We start from the raw sequence: 16,722 nt of genomic DNA, 5'->3' as shown, positions 1-16,722 counted from the left end.
CATACATTTCATAAAGGATGTTTCAATGTTTACAAAAGTAATTCTCAAGACAAGTACATAACAAAAGTTATTGTTCATATGAAACACGTGCGACATAGTTTAAAATAGCCAAAAAGACGCTCCACGTATGCAAGTATACTCGACATCCAATGCAAGTATCAAAAAGTATGTGCGGAAGCATGTATCACCTAAGTTCAAGAACCTGAGAAAAACATAGAGAATCTGTCAACGAAAACGTTGGTGAAATCATAGGTTTAAATAAGTAAGTGAGTAATAGTAAGTTGAACCACAAGATTTGCAACATCGATAAAGTCATAGTACATTCTAAAAGTTAATATTCACGAGCACTCAATTATCAAAGCTTAACATTCCGTCCGTTGAACCCCGTAATAATAGTGTTAGAACATACACTGTTTCCCGAAAATATATTTCACCCGTAGACGGTAGCGAACCGTCCGAAGTGAGGGTTTGTCAAACCCATATGGCCATATAACATAAGTTCTCGCTTACACCATCTGATGTAACTAATGATAATTGAATTGAGGATTTGTGTTCAAACTCGTATGTAGAATGTTTGTTTTCCCTGTACTTGTGTTCACGTAGTTTAAAAGAACGTTTATGTTTTCTCATCCCAAAAGTAAGTTCAAAAAGAGTAAAAGTGGGACTATGATCTCACCTTTGATTGCAAGAGTGAAATAGTACTTCAACAAGTAAACGTGCAAAGAACAATGCTAGTCTCGACCTAAACAATTAGGTTGTATCAATAACGATAGTCACGAAGGGTCAAAGATGTTCAATTAGTCCTATGGCTCGTTACGACTCGATTATGTAGCATGTGAAATCAAATTGTCAAGTTCCATGCAAGGTACAAGTATATAAACAAGTTAGGAGGGTTGCATAATCATTTGGTTAAGTTTGACAAAAAGTCAAACTTTGGTCGGTCAAAGTCAACAAAAAGTCAACACGTTCGGGTCGGGTCCCGAACTATTTTTCTGAGGTTTTTAATCATGTATGAGCATGTTAGGACAAGTTACATGTGAATCGGAGGTCGGTAGCTAGTCAAACATTTCACGTTAAAAGGGACATGGAGGTCAGAATCTGTCCAGGCCATTTGGCGCGCCGCGCGGGGTAGGGTGCGCGCCGCGCGACCTGTAGTTCAGCTATTTTTCTGTCTTTCAAACTATGCACGAGCCAAAACCAATTCTAACATAACTCTTGACCCGCAAACACTTATAACGCCTATCATACATCGTTGGAAAGGTATTTTGACGAGGAATGCAACTAAACACATATCATCAATCAAACTTCCACTTATAACAACCAAAAACCACAATTAATGTTCCCCATTCAATGCATACAAGTCATAAATGCAATTTAATGATTTGGCAACCAAATTACACGAACGATATGCCGTAGCGAAGGTAATTAAGCATACAACACAACCTAACACTTACAATCGACATTTTCAAGCATTTAAAGCATCAAAAATCCATTCCTAGTTCATGAAACCCTAACCAAAAATCACCAAATTTCATAATCAAGTTTAAGAGGTTTCTTTGATAAATCTTTACATCCAAATGAAGCTAGTAACACTAGGAACAAGATTAAAACATGAACTCTTAACATCAAACAACATATAACCACTTAAAATTCAAGATTAAGCATGTGAACTTTCAATGTGAACTAGTTACATTAAAATAGCAAGAACAAGCATACAAAACACATAATCAAACTAGACTTGAGCCATAGACACTAATTAACAACCTTTTAATTCAAAAATCTCAAGAACACACAAAATTAGTGATTTTTGGAAAGTTACCCAAATTTGATGAGGTCGGTATGGAATCGAAGAGGAGATCACGAGGAGTTCAAATATGTAATTTGTTTGGCAAGATGACCGCTAGCTCGATTTTGGATGATGAATCTTTGTATGGAAGTTGAGAGAAAAGTTGAAGTAGTAAGAGTGAAAGAGATGAGATTGAATGGATGAGGATGAGGGTTGACTCTTTGACCTAGTCAAAAGTTTCAACCCTTGGCAAGTTTGGTCCCTTAACTTTGAATCGGGTGCGTTAAATTACCTACACAAGATATTTTGAAACGCGTATTAACGGGAGATGTTATAAACATATAACGGAGTTTGAAATAGTATAAAGGAAAAATAAACGGAAAAATGCGGGATGTTACATAAGTTCACACGAGCCCGCCTCCATACAACAGGCATGTAGAATGGCTCACAAACTAGTGAACCAGATTGAAGAAAGAATTAAAGAACAGACTGCTGAAGAGGCCAATGTGAAGCAAGTCAAAAGAAAGTGGGAGGAAAACGGTGATAAGAATCACCAATACAACAACAACAGCAATTACAACAATAATCGCAACAATTATCCCAACAATCGCAACATCAATCGCAACTACAACAAACGGTCCAACAACAACAACAACAACAACAACAACAACAACAACAACAATTACAACAATCATCCCAACAACAATAATAACCGCAACAACAACAACAATCAGAAGCAGCTATGCCAAAGGTGTGAAAAGTATCACTCCGGGTTCTGCACCAAATTTTGCAACAAGTGTAAAAGAAATGGTCATAGCGCAGTGAAGTGTGAGGTCTACGGACTAGGGGTTAACAGAATGAAAGGAACAAATGGTGTCGGAACGAGTAATGGCGGAGCAAGTAGTGTCGGAGCAAGTTATGCCAATGTAGTTTGTTATAAATGTGGAAAACCGGGCCACATTATTAGAAATTGCCCGAACCAGGAGAACACGAATGGACAAGGCCGCGGAAGAGTTTTCAATATTAATGCGACAGAGGCACAGGAAGACCCGGAGCTTGTTACGGGTACGTTTCTTATTGACAATAAATCTGCTTACGTTTTATTTGATTCGGATGCGGATAGAAGCTATATGAGTAGAGATTTTTGTGCTAAATTAAGTTGTCCATTGACGCCTTTGGATAGTAAATTTTTACTCGAATTAGCAAATGGTAAATTAATTTCAGCAGATAATATATGTCGGAATCGAGAAATTAAACTGGTTAGCGAAACATTTAAGATTGATTTGATACCAGTAGAGTTAGGGAGTTTTGATGTGATAATCGGTATGGACTGGTTGAAAGAAGTGAAAGCAGAGATCGTTTGTTACAAAAATGCAATTCGCATTATACGAGAAAAAGGAAAACCCTTAATGGTGTACGGAGAAAAGGGCAACACGAAGCTACATCTTATTAGTAATTTGAAGGCACAAAAACTAATAAGAAAAGGTTGCTATGCTGTTCTAGCACACGTCGAGAAAGTACAAACTGAAGAAAAGAGCATCAATGATGTTCCCATTGCAAAAGAATTTCCCGATGTATTTCCGAAAGAATTACCGGGATTACCCCCACATCGATCCGTTGAATTTCAAATAGATCTTGTACCAGGAGCTGCACCAATAGCTCGTGCTCCTTACAGACTCGCACCCAGCGAGATGAAAGAACTGCAAAGCCAATTACAAGAACTTTTAGAGTGTGGTTTCATTCGACCAAGCACATCACCGTGGGGAGCTCCTGTTTTGTTTGTCAAGAAGAAAGATGGTACATTCAGGTTGTGTATCGACTACCGAGAGTTGAACAAACTTACCATCAAGAACCGCTACCCACTACCGAGAATCGACGACTTATTTGATCAACTACAAGGCTCGTCTGTTTTTTCAAAGATTGACTTACGTTCCGGGTATCATCAAATGCGGGTGAAAGAAGATGATATTCCAAAGACTGCTTTCAGAACACGTTACGGTCATTACGAGTTTATGGTCATGCCGTTTGGTTTAACTAATGCACCAGCTGTGTTCATGGACCTTATGAACCGAGTGTGTGGACCATACCTTGACAAGTTTGTCATTGTTTTCATTGATGACATACTTATTTACTCAAAAAATGACCAAGAACACGGTGAACATTTGAGAAAGGTGTTAGAAGTATTGAGGAAGGAAGAATTGTACGCTAAGTTTTCAAAGTGTGCATTTTGGTTGGAAGAAGTTCAATTCCTCGGTCACATAGTGAACAAAGAAGGTATTAAGGTGGATCCGGCAAAGATAGAAACTGTTGAAAAGTGGGAAACCCCGAAAACTCCGAAACACATAAGCCAGTTTTTAGGACTAGCTGGTTACTACAGAAGGTTCATCCAAGACTTTTCCAGAATAGCAAAACCCTTGTCTGCATTAACGCATAAAGGGAAGAAATTTGAATGGAATGATGAACAAGAGAAAGCGTTTCAGTTATTGAAGAAAAAGCTAACTACGGCACCTATATTGTCATTGCCTGAAGGGAATGATGATTTTGTGATTTATTGTGATGCATCAAAGCAAGGTCTCGGTTGTGTATTAATGCAACGAACGAAGGTGATTGCTTATGCGTCTAGACAATTGAAGATTCACGAACAAAATTATACGATGCATGATTTGGAATTAGGCGCGGTTGTTTTTGCATTAAAGACTTGGAGGCACTACTTATATGGGGTCAAAAGTATTATATATACCGACCACAAAAGTCTTCAACACATATTTAATCAGAAACAACTGAATATGAGGCTGCGTAGGTGGATTGAATTGTTGAATGATTACGACTTTGAGATTCGTTACCACCCGGGGAAGGCAAATGTGTTAGCCGATGCCTTGAGCAGGAAGGACAGAGAACCCATTCGAGTAAAATCTATGAATATAATGATTCATAATAACCTTACTACTCAAATAAAGGAGGCGCAACAAGGAGTTTTAAAAGAGGGAAATTTAAAGCATGAAATACCTAAAGGATCGGAGAAGCATCTTAATATTCGGGAAGATGGAACCCGGTATAGGGCTGAAAGGATTTGGGTACCAAAATTTGGAGATATGAGAGAAATGGTACTTAGAGAAGCTCATAAAACCAGATACTCAATACATCCTGGAACGGGGAAGATGTACAAGGATCTCAAGAAACATTTTTGGTGGTCGGGTATGAAAGCCGATGTTGCTAAATACGTAGGAGAATGTTTGACGTGTTCTAAGGTCAAAGCTGAGCATCAGAAACCATCAGGTATACTTCAACAACCCGAAATCCCGGAATGGAAATGGGAAAACATTACCATGGATTTCATCACTAAATTGCCAAGGACTGCAAGTGGTTTTGATACTATTTGGGTAATAGTTGATCGTCTCACCAAATCAGCACACTTCCTGCCAATAAGAGAAGATGACAAGATGGAGAAGTTAGCACGACTGTATTTGAAGGATGTCGTCTCCAGACATGGAATACCAATCTCTATTATCTCTGATAGGGATGGCAGATTTATTTCAAGATTCTGGCAGACATTACAGCAAGCATTAGGAACTCGTCTAGACATGAGTACTGCCTATCATCCACAAACTGATGGACAGAGCGAAAGGACGATACAAACGCTTGAAGACATGCTACGAGCATGTGTTATTGATTTCGGAAACAGTTGGGATCGACATCTACCGTTAGCAGAATTTTCCTACAAGAACAGCTACCATTCAAGCATTGAGATGGCGCCGTTTGAAGCACTTTATGGTAGAAAGTGCAGGTCTCCGATTTGTTGGAGTGAAGTGGGGGATAGACAGATTACGGGTCCGGAGATTATACAAGAAACTACCGAGAAGATCATCCAAATTCAACAACGGTTGAAAACCGCCCAAAGTCGACAAAAGAGCTACGCTGACATTAAAAGAAAAGATATAGAATTTGAAATTGGAGAGATGGTCATGCTTAAAGTTGCACCTTGGAAAGGCGTTGTTCGATTTGGTAAACGAGGGAAATTAAATCCAAGGTATATTGGACCATTCAAGATTATTGATCTTGTCGGACCAGTAGCTTACCGACTTGAGTTACCTCAACAACTCGCGGCTGTACATAACACTTTCCACGTCTCGAATTTGAAGAAATGTTTTGCTAAAGAAGATCTCACTATTCCGTTAGGTGAAATCCAAATCAACGAAAAACTTCAATTCATCGAAGAACCCGTCGAAATAATGGATCGTGAGGTTAAAAGACTTAAGCAAAACAAGATACCAATTGTTAAGGTTCGATGGAATGCTCGTAGAGGACCCGAGTTCACCTGGGAGCGTGAAGATCAGATGAAGAAGAAATACCCGCATCTATTTTCAGAAGATTCGTCAACACCTTCAACAGCTTAAAATTTCGGGACGAAATTTATTTAACGGGTAGGTACTGTAGTGACCCGAACTTTTCCATGTTTATATATATTAATTGAGATTGATATTTACATGATTAAATGTTTCCAACATGTTAAGCAATCAAACTTGTTAAGACTTGATTAATTGAAATATGTTTCATATAGACAATTGACCACCCAAGTTGACCGGTGATTCACGAACGTTAAAACTTGTAAAAACTATATGATGACATATATATATGGATATATAAATATAGTTAACATTATACTATGATAAGTAAACATATCATTAAGTATATTAACAATGAACTACATATGTAAAAACAAGACTACTAACTTAATGATTTTTAAACGAGACATATATGTAACGATTATCGTTGTAAAGACATTTAATGTATATATATCATATTAAGAGATATTCATACATGATAATATCATGATAATATAATAATTTAATATCTCATTTGATATTATAAACCTTGGGTTAACAACATTTAACAAGATCGTTAACCTAAAGGTTTCAAAACAACAATTACATGTAACGACTAACGATGACTTAACGATTCAGTTAAAATGTATATACATGTAGTGTTTTAATATGTATTTATACACTTTTGAAAGACTTCAATACACTTATCAAAATACTTCTACTTAACAAAAATGCTTACAATTACATCCTCGTTCAGTTTCATCAACAATTCTACTCGTATGCACCCGTATTCGTACTCGTACAATACACAACTTTTAGATGTATGTACTATTGGTATATACACTCCAATGATCAACTCTTAGCAGCCCATGTGAGTCACCTAACACATGTGGGAACCATCATTTGGCAACTAGCATGAAATATCTCATAAAATTACAAAAATATGAGTAATCATTCATGACTTATTTACATGAAAACAAAATTACATATCCTTTATATCTAATCCATACACCAACGACCAAAAACACCTACAAACACTTTCATTCTTCAATTTTCTTCATCTAATTAATCTCTCTCAAGTTCTATCTTCAAGTTCTAAGTGTTCTTCATAAATTCTACAAGTTCTAGTTACATAAAATCAAGAATACTTTCAAGTTTGCTAGCTCACTTCCAATCTTGTAAGGTGATCATCCAACCTCAAGAAATCTTTATTTCTTACAGTAGGTTATCATTCTAATACAAGGTAATAATCATATTCAAACTTTGGTTCAATTTCGATAACTATAACAATCTTATTTCAAGTGATGATCTTACTTGAACTTGTTTTCGTGTCATGATTCTGCTTCAAGAACTTCGAGCCATCCAAGGATCCGTTGAAGTTAGATCCATTTTTATCTTTTCCAGTAGGTTTATCCAAGGAACTTAAGGTAGTAATCTAACGACCCGCCAAAATCGCTATTGACGCGGTACGTTAGAGATGGTATCAGAGCGTTGGTTCTAGGGAATTAGGTGCATTAATGTGTCTGACCTGGACCGTTAGGATACATTAGTGATCTAGTCTAGAACCGTGTCATTACAAGTAATGATGTTCATAACATCATTCGATTCATACATATAAAGCTATCTTATTCGAAGGTTTAAACTTGTAATCACTAGAACATAGTTTAGTTAATTCTAAACTTGTTCGCAAACAAAAGTTAATCCTTCTAACTTGACTTTTAAAATCAACTAAACACATGTTCTATATCTATATGATATGCTAACTTAATGATTTAAAACCTGGAAACACGAAAAACACCGTAAAACCGGATTTACGCCGTCGTAGTAACACCGCGGGCTGTTTTGGGTTAGTTAATTAAAAACTATGATAAACTTTGATTTAAAAGTTGTTATTCTGAGAAAATGATTTTTATTATGAACATGAAACTATATCCAAAAATTATGGTTAAACTCAAAGTGGAAGTATGTTTTCTAAAATGGTCATCTAGACGTCGTTCTTTCGACTGAAATGACTACCTTTACAAAAATGAGTTGTAACTTATTTTTCCGACTATAAACCTATACTTTTTCTGTTTAGATTCATAAAATAGAGTTCAATATGAAACCATAGCAATTTGATTCACTCAAAACGGATTTAAAATGAAGAAGTTATGGGTAAAACAAGATTGGATAATTTTTCTCATTTTAGCTACGTAAAAATTGGTAACAAATCTATTCCAACCATAACTTAATCAACTTGTATTATATATTATGTAATCTTGAGATACCATAGACACGTATACAATGTTTTGACCTATCATGTCGACACATCTATATATATTTCGGAACAACCATAGACACTCTATATGTGAATGTTGGAGTTAGCTATACAGGGTTGAGGTTGATTCCAAAATATATATAGTTTGAGTTGTGATCAATACTGAGATACGTATACACTGGGTCGTGGATTGATTCAAGATAATATTTATCGATTTATTTCTGTACATCTAACTGTGGACAACTAGTTGTAGGTTACTAACGAGGACAGCTGACTTAATAAACTTAAAACATCAAAATATATTAAAAGTGTTGTAAATATATTTTGAACATACTTTGATATATATGTATATATTGTTATAGGTTCGTGAATCAACCAGTGGCCAAGTCTTACTTCCCGACGAAGTAAAAATCTGTGAAAGTGAGTTATAGTCCCACTTTTAAAATCTAATATTTTTGGGATGAGAATACATGCAGGTTTTATAAATGATTTACAAAATAGACACAAGTACGTGAAACTACATTCTATGGTTGAATTATCGAAATCGAATATGCCCCTTTTATAAAGTCTGGTAATCTAAGAATTAGGGAACAGACACCCTAATTGACGCGAATCCTAAAGATAGATCTATTGGGCCTAACAAACCCCATCCAAAGTACCGGATGCTTTAGTACTTCGAAATTTATATCATATCCGAAGGGTGTCCCGGAATGATGGGGATATTCTTATATATGCATCTTGTTAATGTCGGTTACCAGGTGTTCACCATATGAATGATTTTTATCTCTATGTATGGGATGTGTATTGAAATATGAAATCTTGTGGTCTATTGTTATGATTTGATATATATAGGTTAAACCTATAACTCACCAACATTTTTGTTGACGTTTAAAGCATGTTTATTCTCAGGTGAATACTAAGAGCTTCCGCTGTTGCATACTAAAATAAGGACAAGATTTGGAGTCCGTGTTTGTATGATATTGTGTAAAAACTGCATTCAAGAAACTGATTTCGATGTAACATATTTGTATTGTAAACCATTATGTAATGGTCGTGTGTAAACAGGATATTTTAGATTATCATTATTTGATAATCTACATAAAGCTTTTTAAACCTTTATTTATGAAATAAAGGTTATGGTTTGTTTTAAAATGAATGCAGTCTTTGAAAAACGTCTCATATAGAGGTCAAAACCTCGCAACGAAATCAATTAATATGGAACGTTTTTAATCAATAAGAACGGGACATTTCAAAACTAGGAAAGAACGTAAAACTATAATCTTCAGATAGCTCTGCATTTCTCCTACCGTGTACTAATTCAAAAAGCATCATTCCGTAGCTAAAAACATCTGCTTTAGCAGTTACCGCCACCCCTGTTAACCATTCGGGTGCTAGATAACCTCGTGTACCACTCATACTTTGTCAAAACCTTACTAAACTCTCGACCCACAAGCTTTGCTAGGCCAAAATCAGCAATTTTTGGGCAAAAATTAGCGTCTAAAAGAATGTTTTATGGCTTTATGTCACAGTGAATTATACAGTCTCTGCACTTGTGAAGATAAACTAACCCTCTTGCTGTTCCAAGTGCAATATGATACCTCGTTTCCCATTTTAGAACATCGTTTTGGTCATGATGGAAAAGGTGGGAATGTAAAGAACCATTTGGCATGTATTCATACACCAATAACTTGTCGTTAACTTGTGCACAGAACCCTCGAAGGCATACAAGATTAACATGTTGGATGATCCCGAATGTACTGACTTCACTCCTGAATTGCTTATCTCCTTGGCTGACGCTTTCTAGTTTTTTCACTGCCACAATGGACGAATTACGTGAAATGTCCCGTTCATATTGATTATAAACGTTCCATATTAATTGATTTCGTTGCGAGATTTTGACCTCTATATGAGACGTTTTTCAAAGACTGCATTCATTTTTAAAACAACCATAACCTTTATTTTATCGATAAAGGTTTAAAAAGCATTACGTAGATTATCAAATAATGATAATCTAAAATATACCGTTTACACACGACCATTACATAATGGTTTACAATAAGAATATATTACATCAAAAATAAGTTTCTTGAATGCAGTTTTTACATAATATCATACAAGCATGGACTCCAAATCTTGTCCTTATTTTAGTATGCAATAGCGGAAGCTCTTAATAATCACCTGAGAATAAACATGCTTAAAACGTCAACAAAAAATGTTGGTGAGTTATAGGTTTAACCTATATATTATCAAATCATAATAGTTGACCACAAGATTTCATATCTCAATATACATCACATACATAGAGATAAAATTCATTCATATGGTGAACACATGGTAACCGACATTAACAAGATGTATATAGAATATCCCCATCATTCCGGGACACCCATCGGATATGATAATTTCGAAGTACTAAAGCATTCCAAATTCCAGAATGGGGCTTGTTGGGTCCGATAGATCTATCTTTAGGATTCGCGTCAATTTGGGGGTCTATTCCAAAATTCTTAGGCTACCAAGCTAAAAAGGGGCATATTCAGCTTCGATCATTCACCCATATAATGTAGTTTCATTTACTTGTGTCTATTTCGTAAAACATTTATAAAACTGCATGTATTCTCATCCCAAAATATTAGATTTTAAAAGTGGGACTATAACTCACTTTCACATATTTTTACTTCGTCGGGAAGTAAGACTTGGCCACTGGTCGATTCACAAACCTATAACAAATATGTACATATATATCAAAGTATGTTCAAAATATATTTACAATATTTTTAATACGTTTTAATATTTTAAGTTTATTAAGTCACCTGTCCTCGTTAGTAACCTACAACTTGTTGTCCATAGTTAGATGTACAGAAATAAATTGATATATATATTATATTGACCCAATCCGCAACCCAGTGTATACACGTCTCAGGCTAGATCACAACTCAAAGTATATATATTTTTGGAATCAACCTCAACCCTGTATAGCTAACTCCAACATTACTGCATATAGAGTGTCTATGGTTGTTCCAAATAATATATATAGATGGGTCGATATGATATGTCAAAACATTTGCATACGTGTCTATGGTATCCCAAGATTACATAATATATTAGAATACATGTATAATACCATATAAGTTAGCTAGGATATGATTTGTATAGAATTGTTACAATATTTCCCGTAGCTACGACAAATAAAAAATATCCAATCTTGTTTTACCCATAACTTCTTCGTTTTAAATCCGTTTTGAGTGAATCAAATTGCTATGGTTTCATATTGAACTCTATTTTATGAATCTAAACAGAAAAAGTATAGGTTTATAGTCGGAAATATAAGTTACAAGTCATTTTTGTAAGAGGTAGTCATTTCAGTCGAAAGAACGACGTCTTGATGACCATTTTGAAAAACATACTTCCACTTTGAATTTAACCATGATTTTTGGATATAATTTCATGTTCATAAGAAAAATCATTTTTTCAGAAGAACAACTTTTAAATCAAAGTTTATCATAGTTTTTAATTATCAAACCCAAAACAGCCCGCGGTGTTACTACGACGGCGTATGTCCGGTTTTACGGTGTTTTTCGTGTTTCCAGGTTTTAAATCATTAAGTTAACATATCATATAGATATAGAAAATGCGTTTAGTTGATTTTAAAAGTAAAGTTAGAAGGATTAACTTTTGTTTGCGAACAAGTTTAGAATTAACTAAACTATGTTCTAGTGATTTCAAGTTTAAGCCTTCGAATAAGGTAGTTTTATATATATGAATCGAATGATGTTATGAACATCATTACTACCTCAGGTTTTGTGGATAAACCTACTGGAAATGAGAAAAATAGATCTAGATTCAAAGGATCCTTGGATGGCTTGAAAGTTCTTGAAGCAGAATCATGACACGAAAACAAGTTCAAGTAAGATTATCACTCGAAATAAGATTGTTATAGTTATAGAAATTGAATAAAAGTTTGAATATGAGTATTACCTTGTATTAGAAAGATATCTTACTGTAAATAAGAAAGATTTCTTGAGGTTGGATGATCACTTTACAAGATTGGAAGTAAGCTAGCAAACTTGGAAGTATTCTTGATTTTATGAAACTAGAACTTATAGAATTTATGAAGAACACTTAGAACTTGAAGATAGAACTTGAGAGAGATCAATTAGATGAAGAAAATTGAAGAATGAAAGTGTTTGTAGGTGTTTTTGGTCGTTGGTATATGGATTAGATATAAAGGATGTGTAATTTTGTTTACATGTAAATAAGTCATGAATGATTACTAATATTTTTGTAATTTTATGAGATATTTCATGCTAGTTGCCAAATGATGGTTTCCACATGTGTTAGGTGACTCACATGGGCTGCTAAGAGCTGATCATTGAAGTGTATATACCAATAGTACATACATCTAAAAGCTGTGTATTGTACGAGTACGAATACAGGTGCATACGAGTAGAATTGTTGATGAAACTGAACGAGAATGTAATTGTAAGCATTTTTGTTAAGTAGAAGTATTTTGATAAGTGTCTTGAAATTTTTCAAAAGTGTATGAATACATATTAAAACACTACATGTATAAACATTTTAACTGAGTCGTTAAATCATCGTTAGTCGTTACATGTAAATGTTGTTTTGAAGCCTTTAGGTTAACAATCCTGTTAAGTGTTGTTAGCCCATTGTTTATTATATCAAATGATATGTTAAATTATTACATTATAATGATATTATGATGTATTAATATATCTTAATATGATATATATACAATTAAATGTCGTTACAACGATAATCGTTACATATATGCCTCGTTTCGAAATCCTTAAGTTAGTAGTCTTGTTTTTACATATGTAGTTCATTGTTAATATACTTAATGATATGTTTACTTATCATAATACCATGTTAACTATATATATATATCCATATATATGAAATCATATAGTTTTTACAAGTTTTAACGTTCGTGAATCACCGATCAACTTGGTTGGTCAATTGTTTATATGAAACCTATTTCAATTAATCAAGTCTTAACAAGTTTGATTGCTTAACATGTTGAAAACACTTAATCATGTAAATAACAATTTCATTTAATATATATAAACATGGAAAAGTTCGGGTCACTACATTACGCAATACACTCTTGAAAATAGAACCAAAACCACCACCTCCTAATTTATCGGAGAAATTTTTGGTGGCTATATGTAAATCTTTGTATACGAATGCTACCAACGTTCCCTCCATCACCGTTTTCCCAAATAACGCCTTCCTTTTGCTACACACAATAAACAAAATTAGTCCCGAGACAAGAACAACGCCTGTAAGGGACCCACCAACAGCTCCCAGATGGAAATTGTTTTTTTTTACGACTTGAAAGATCTTTCGTACATACTTCTATGTTGATTGCAAACTTTTCATAAACTGAATCCTCTGAAATAAGCGAACGTGACAAATATAAGAAAATATCACCATTCCAAATCTGACATGTTTTGAAGCTAAAACTATATGCATCAAAATTGCAGTCATCCAAGCAAGACCTTCTACAAGCTGATTCATCGTGTATTGAATCATCGCAATTTCCTACAAATGAGGAAACAAGTTTGACCGAGACATGACTTACGATGAACCCGGTTGGGTTTTCTTCTTTAACTCTACAATTCAACTTGGTTTTTCTCACACACCCTCCTAAAAAATCAGGCATAATCCAATCACTCAGTGACGCGGGTTTAAAATCTGGCAAACAATTACAAGACGGCCAACTATCATCATTGCAAACACCACCAATGGGGCTTTGCCTCATTGGTCACCATGTTAACATGGTGTTCGAGGAGACCAGGGTTCGAGTCTCGGGGGGGGGGGGATTTTCGTGAATTAACTTCGTGAGCTAACCACTAACATTGCCTTTCAAAAAAAAAAAAAAAAAAAAAAAAAAAAAAAAAAAAAAATCATTGCAAACACCAAAAGCACCACAACGAGCGTAAACTTGGCAACTATTTCGTGGTACCCTAAACAATCTATACCCTTGGGAACTTTCAAGCCCTGACGTCTGAAAAATCGACCCTGAGAAATCTATAACTAATCTAGAGATGATCGAAGAATTATATAATGAATAAGTGAAATAACTTCCATTTACATTGTCAATGTAGCTGAAATTAAATAAACAATCCTCGTTCATCTCCGGTATCGAACCGAAGATTCGAGTTCGATCGTTCCAAGATCCACTAGCCCAATACTGTAAACTATCTTCCCATCTAATTACGAATCGTTTCTCATATTCGTCAATATCCCAAGAATAGAGTCCCATTGCTGGATCATCTTTACTTTTCCACGAAGTCATAACTACTTTTGATCTTTTTATTTTATCGTAACCTAACCTACTTCCAGGCAAGAAGGTATCAGTTGGATGATCAAAACTTTGCCAAATTGGTTGACTTGAATTTGACCCATATTTCAAAACTAAATTACCATTGTCAAGAAGCACTACAGAGGCAGTACTTATAGCAGTGGAGGGCAAACTTGTTGACCAAATTTGAGTGTTTGACTTGTTTAAAAGCACTAAGTTACCGTCTTTGATTATCAAGGTAGAAGATGATGTATTAGAGATGGGCATGTCTCTATTTGCTACCCATACAGGTGTTGTTTTTTCTACTTTTTTGTGCGAAATACCTATGTAATAGTTGGAAGACATACCTGGTTTAAAGAAGCCCATTTCAAAATTACTAGCTTGTGAGACGAGTGTTTGGTTTCCAGATAGAGATTGGTTGACAAGTAAAGTATCAGAACCATATGAAAGAGCAGGGATGAGATAAAAACAGAGAAAGAAACATGAAGCTATTAAAACCATTCTTTATTAGACCATGAATAACCCTTTGTTCACTTTTTGGCTAAAAAGTGCAATCTGCCTATTACGTGTCAGTGTCAGCCTTTGACACCAAAATAACCCTGACGCCCCTTCAATGTCAAATATGTCCCATCAATTTTATTTTTTCTTTTTCTTTTTTATTTTATTATGAATACAAATTATATTACATATAATTAAAAACATATAAAAATTAACCATTACATAAAATTTAACCATTACATAAAATTTAACTATTACATAAATTTAACCATTCATGGTGCGGAATGCGGACGAAAGGTTCCAAATATGCTCAACTAGATCATCGGTTAGTTGGTCGTGCACCGTCATATCTCTTATTTCTCGGGTGATAACGTCTTGATCCCGTCCTCTATTCGGTATCCGTTCTGGACGATTCTCCATATCTTCGGTAATGAAATCTTCCTCCCAATCACTTAACACAAATCCTTGATCTTCCAAAATCATATTATGTAATATGATACAACAGTCCATAACTCTCCGCATCTTGTTTACCGATATAGTGCGTGCTGCTAACCTTAAAATATGAAATCGACCTTGAAGAACCCCAAATGCCCTCTCTACATTCTTTCGGGCACTAGCTTGAAACCTAGTAAACTTAATCCCTGGATCATCTGTCGGACACGCAAAACCTTTGACTAGAGTAGCGTAGTCAGGATATATACAGTCAGCTAGGTAATAGCCTTTTGTGTACTGATTACCGTTTAGAAATACCTTGCGATATTCGAGAAATAGTTCAATCCGCATACGAAAACGCCTTTTAAATTTATATGGCGGAAACACGTGTGTGTCACTAAAATAATCCTTCCATAAGTTTTCTCCGGCTTCTTCACGATTTCTTGGAATATAAATTCATGATCTTGGGGCACGCTCGGATTCGACTTCGTCATCATCATCTTCTAAATGTTGAATTAGTGCAATAATACGCTCGTCTTCCGAATCAGAATCGTAACTAAGTAAATACGATGCCATGAAAGAAAAATAATTGATAGATATGAAAGAAAATTGTATGATATAATTGATAGAAATGAAAGAAAAATAAAGGGAAATGGTGTGTTAAAGGTGTAGAATGTATGAGTTTATATAGATAAAAATATATAGAATTTAAAAAAAAAATCAAAAAAACACAAAAATAGCCGTTTGCCAACGGCTTTATTTTTCAGCCAATCCCCATCTGACACGTATCCCTGACGCTTCCTCTCTCTTCCGTGAAAAAGTTGACTAACACCCCGTTCGCGTCACCGGTAACGCCCCACTAGGGGCGTCAGGGGGCGTCACCCTCTGACGCCGCGTTAAAATTAGTCTTATGATCAACTTTTGCAAACACAAATAGACAAACTTAGAAATTGCTAAAGTTTTAGTACGCAGAGACTAGTACAGGACTTGTGCATTATGCTATTTTTTGTAAAGGCAAATACTAATAAAAATCAATCATTGATAGAGTAGCAGAGGCGATTCCAAGTGTAGATCCGTGGGTCATGGATACCGCTAGTTTAAA

At 35.0% G+C, this 16,722-nt stretch overlaps 1 protein-coding gene and 1 pseudogene across 1 annotated transcript; both read right to left on the bottom strand.

Moving 5' to 3' along the window:
• The window catches only part of LOC139847461 (G-type lectin S-receptor-like serine/threonine-protein kinase At2g19130), a 28,910-nt pseudogene extending 13,719 nt beyond the window's left edge, over positions 1 to 15,191 (bottom strand).
• A 261-nt stretch (positions 15,192 to 15,452) lies between these two features.
• LOC139849501 (uncharacterized) lies at positions 15,453 to 15,971 on the bottom strand. The gene has a single exon (XM_071839153.1). It carries the CDS (start codon positions 15,969 to 15,971, stop codon positions 15,453 to 15,455), a length of 519 nt encoding a protein of 172 aa, XP_071695254.1.
• Between the last annotated feature and the right edge of the window lie 751 nt (positions 15,972 to 16,722).

Source organism: Rutidosis leptorrhynchoides, chromosome 5, assembly GCF_046630445.1.
Source record: "Rutidosis leptorrhynchoides isolate AG116_Rl617_1_P2 chromosome 5, CSIRO_AGI_Rlap_v1, whole genome shotgun sequence".
NCBI lineage: Eukaryota > Viridiplantae > Streptophyta > Magnoliopsida > Asterales > Asteraceae > Rutidosis > Rutidosis leptorrhynchoides.
The sequence above is the reverse complement of the archived record's forward strand: the minus strand, read 5'-3'. Positions and strand labels throughout refer to the sequence as shown.

Coding starts and splice junctions, on each gene's coding strand:
- LOC139849501 (XM_071839153.1), bottom strand. CDS start 15,971: ATGCGGATTGAACTATTTCTCGAATATCGCAAGGTATTTCTAAACGGT.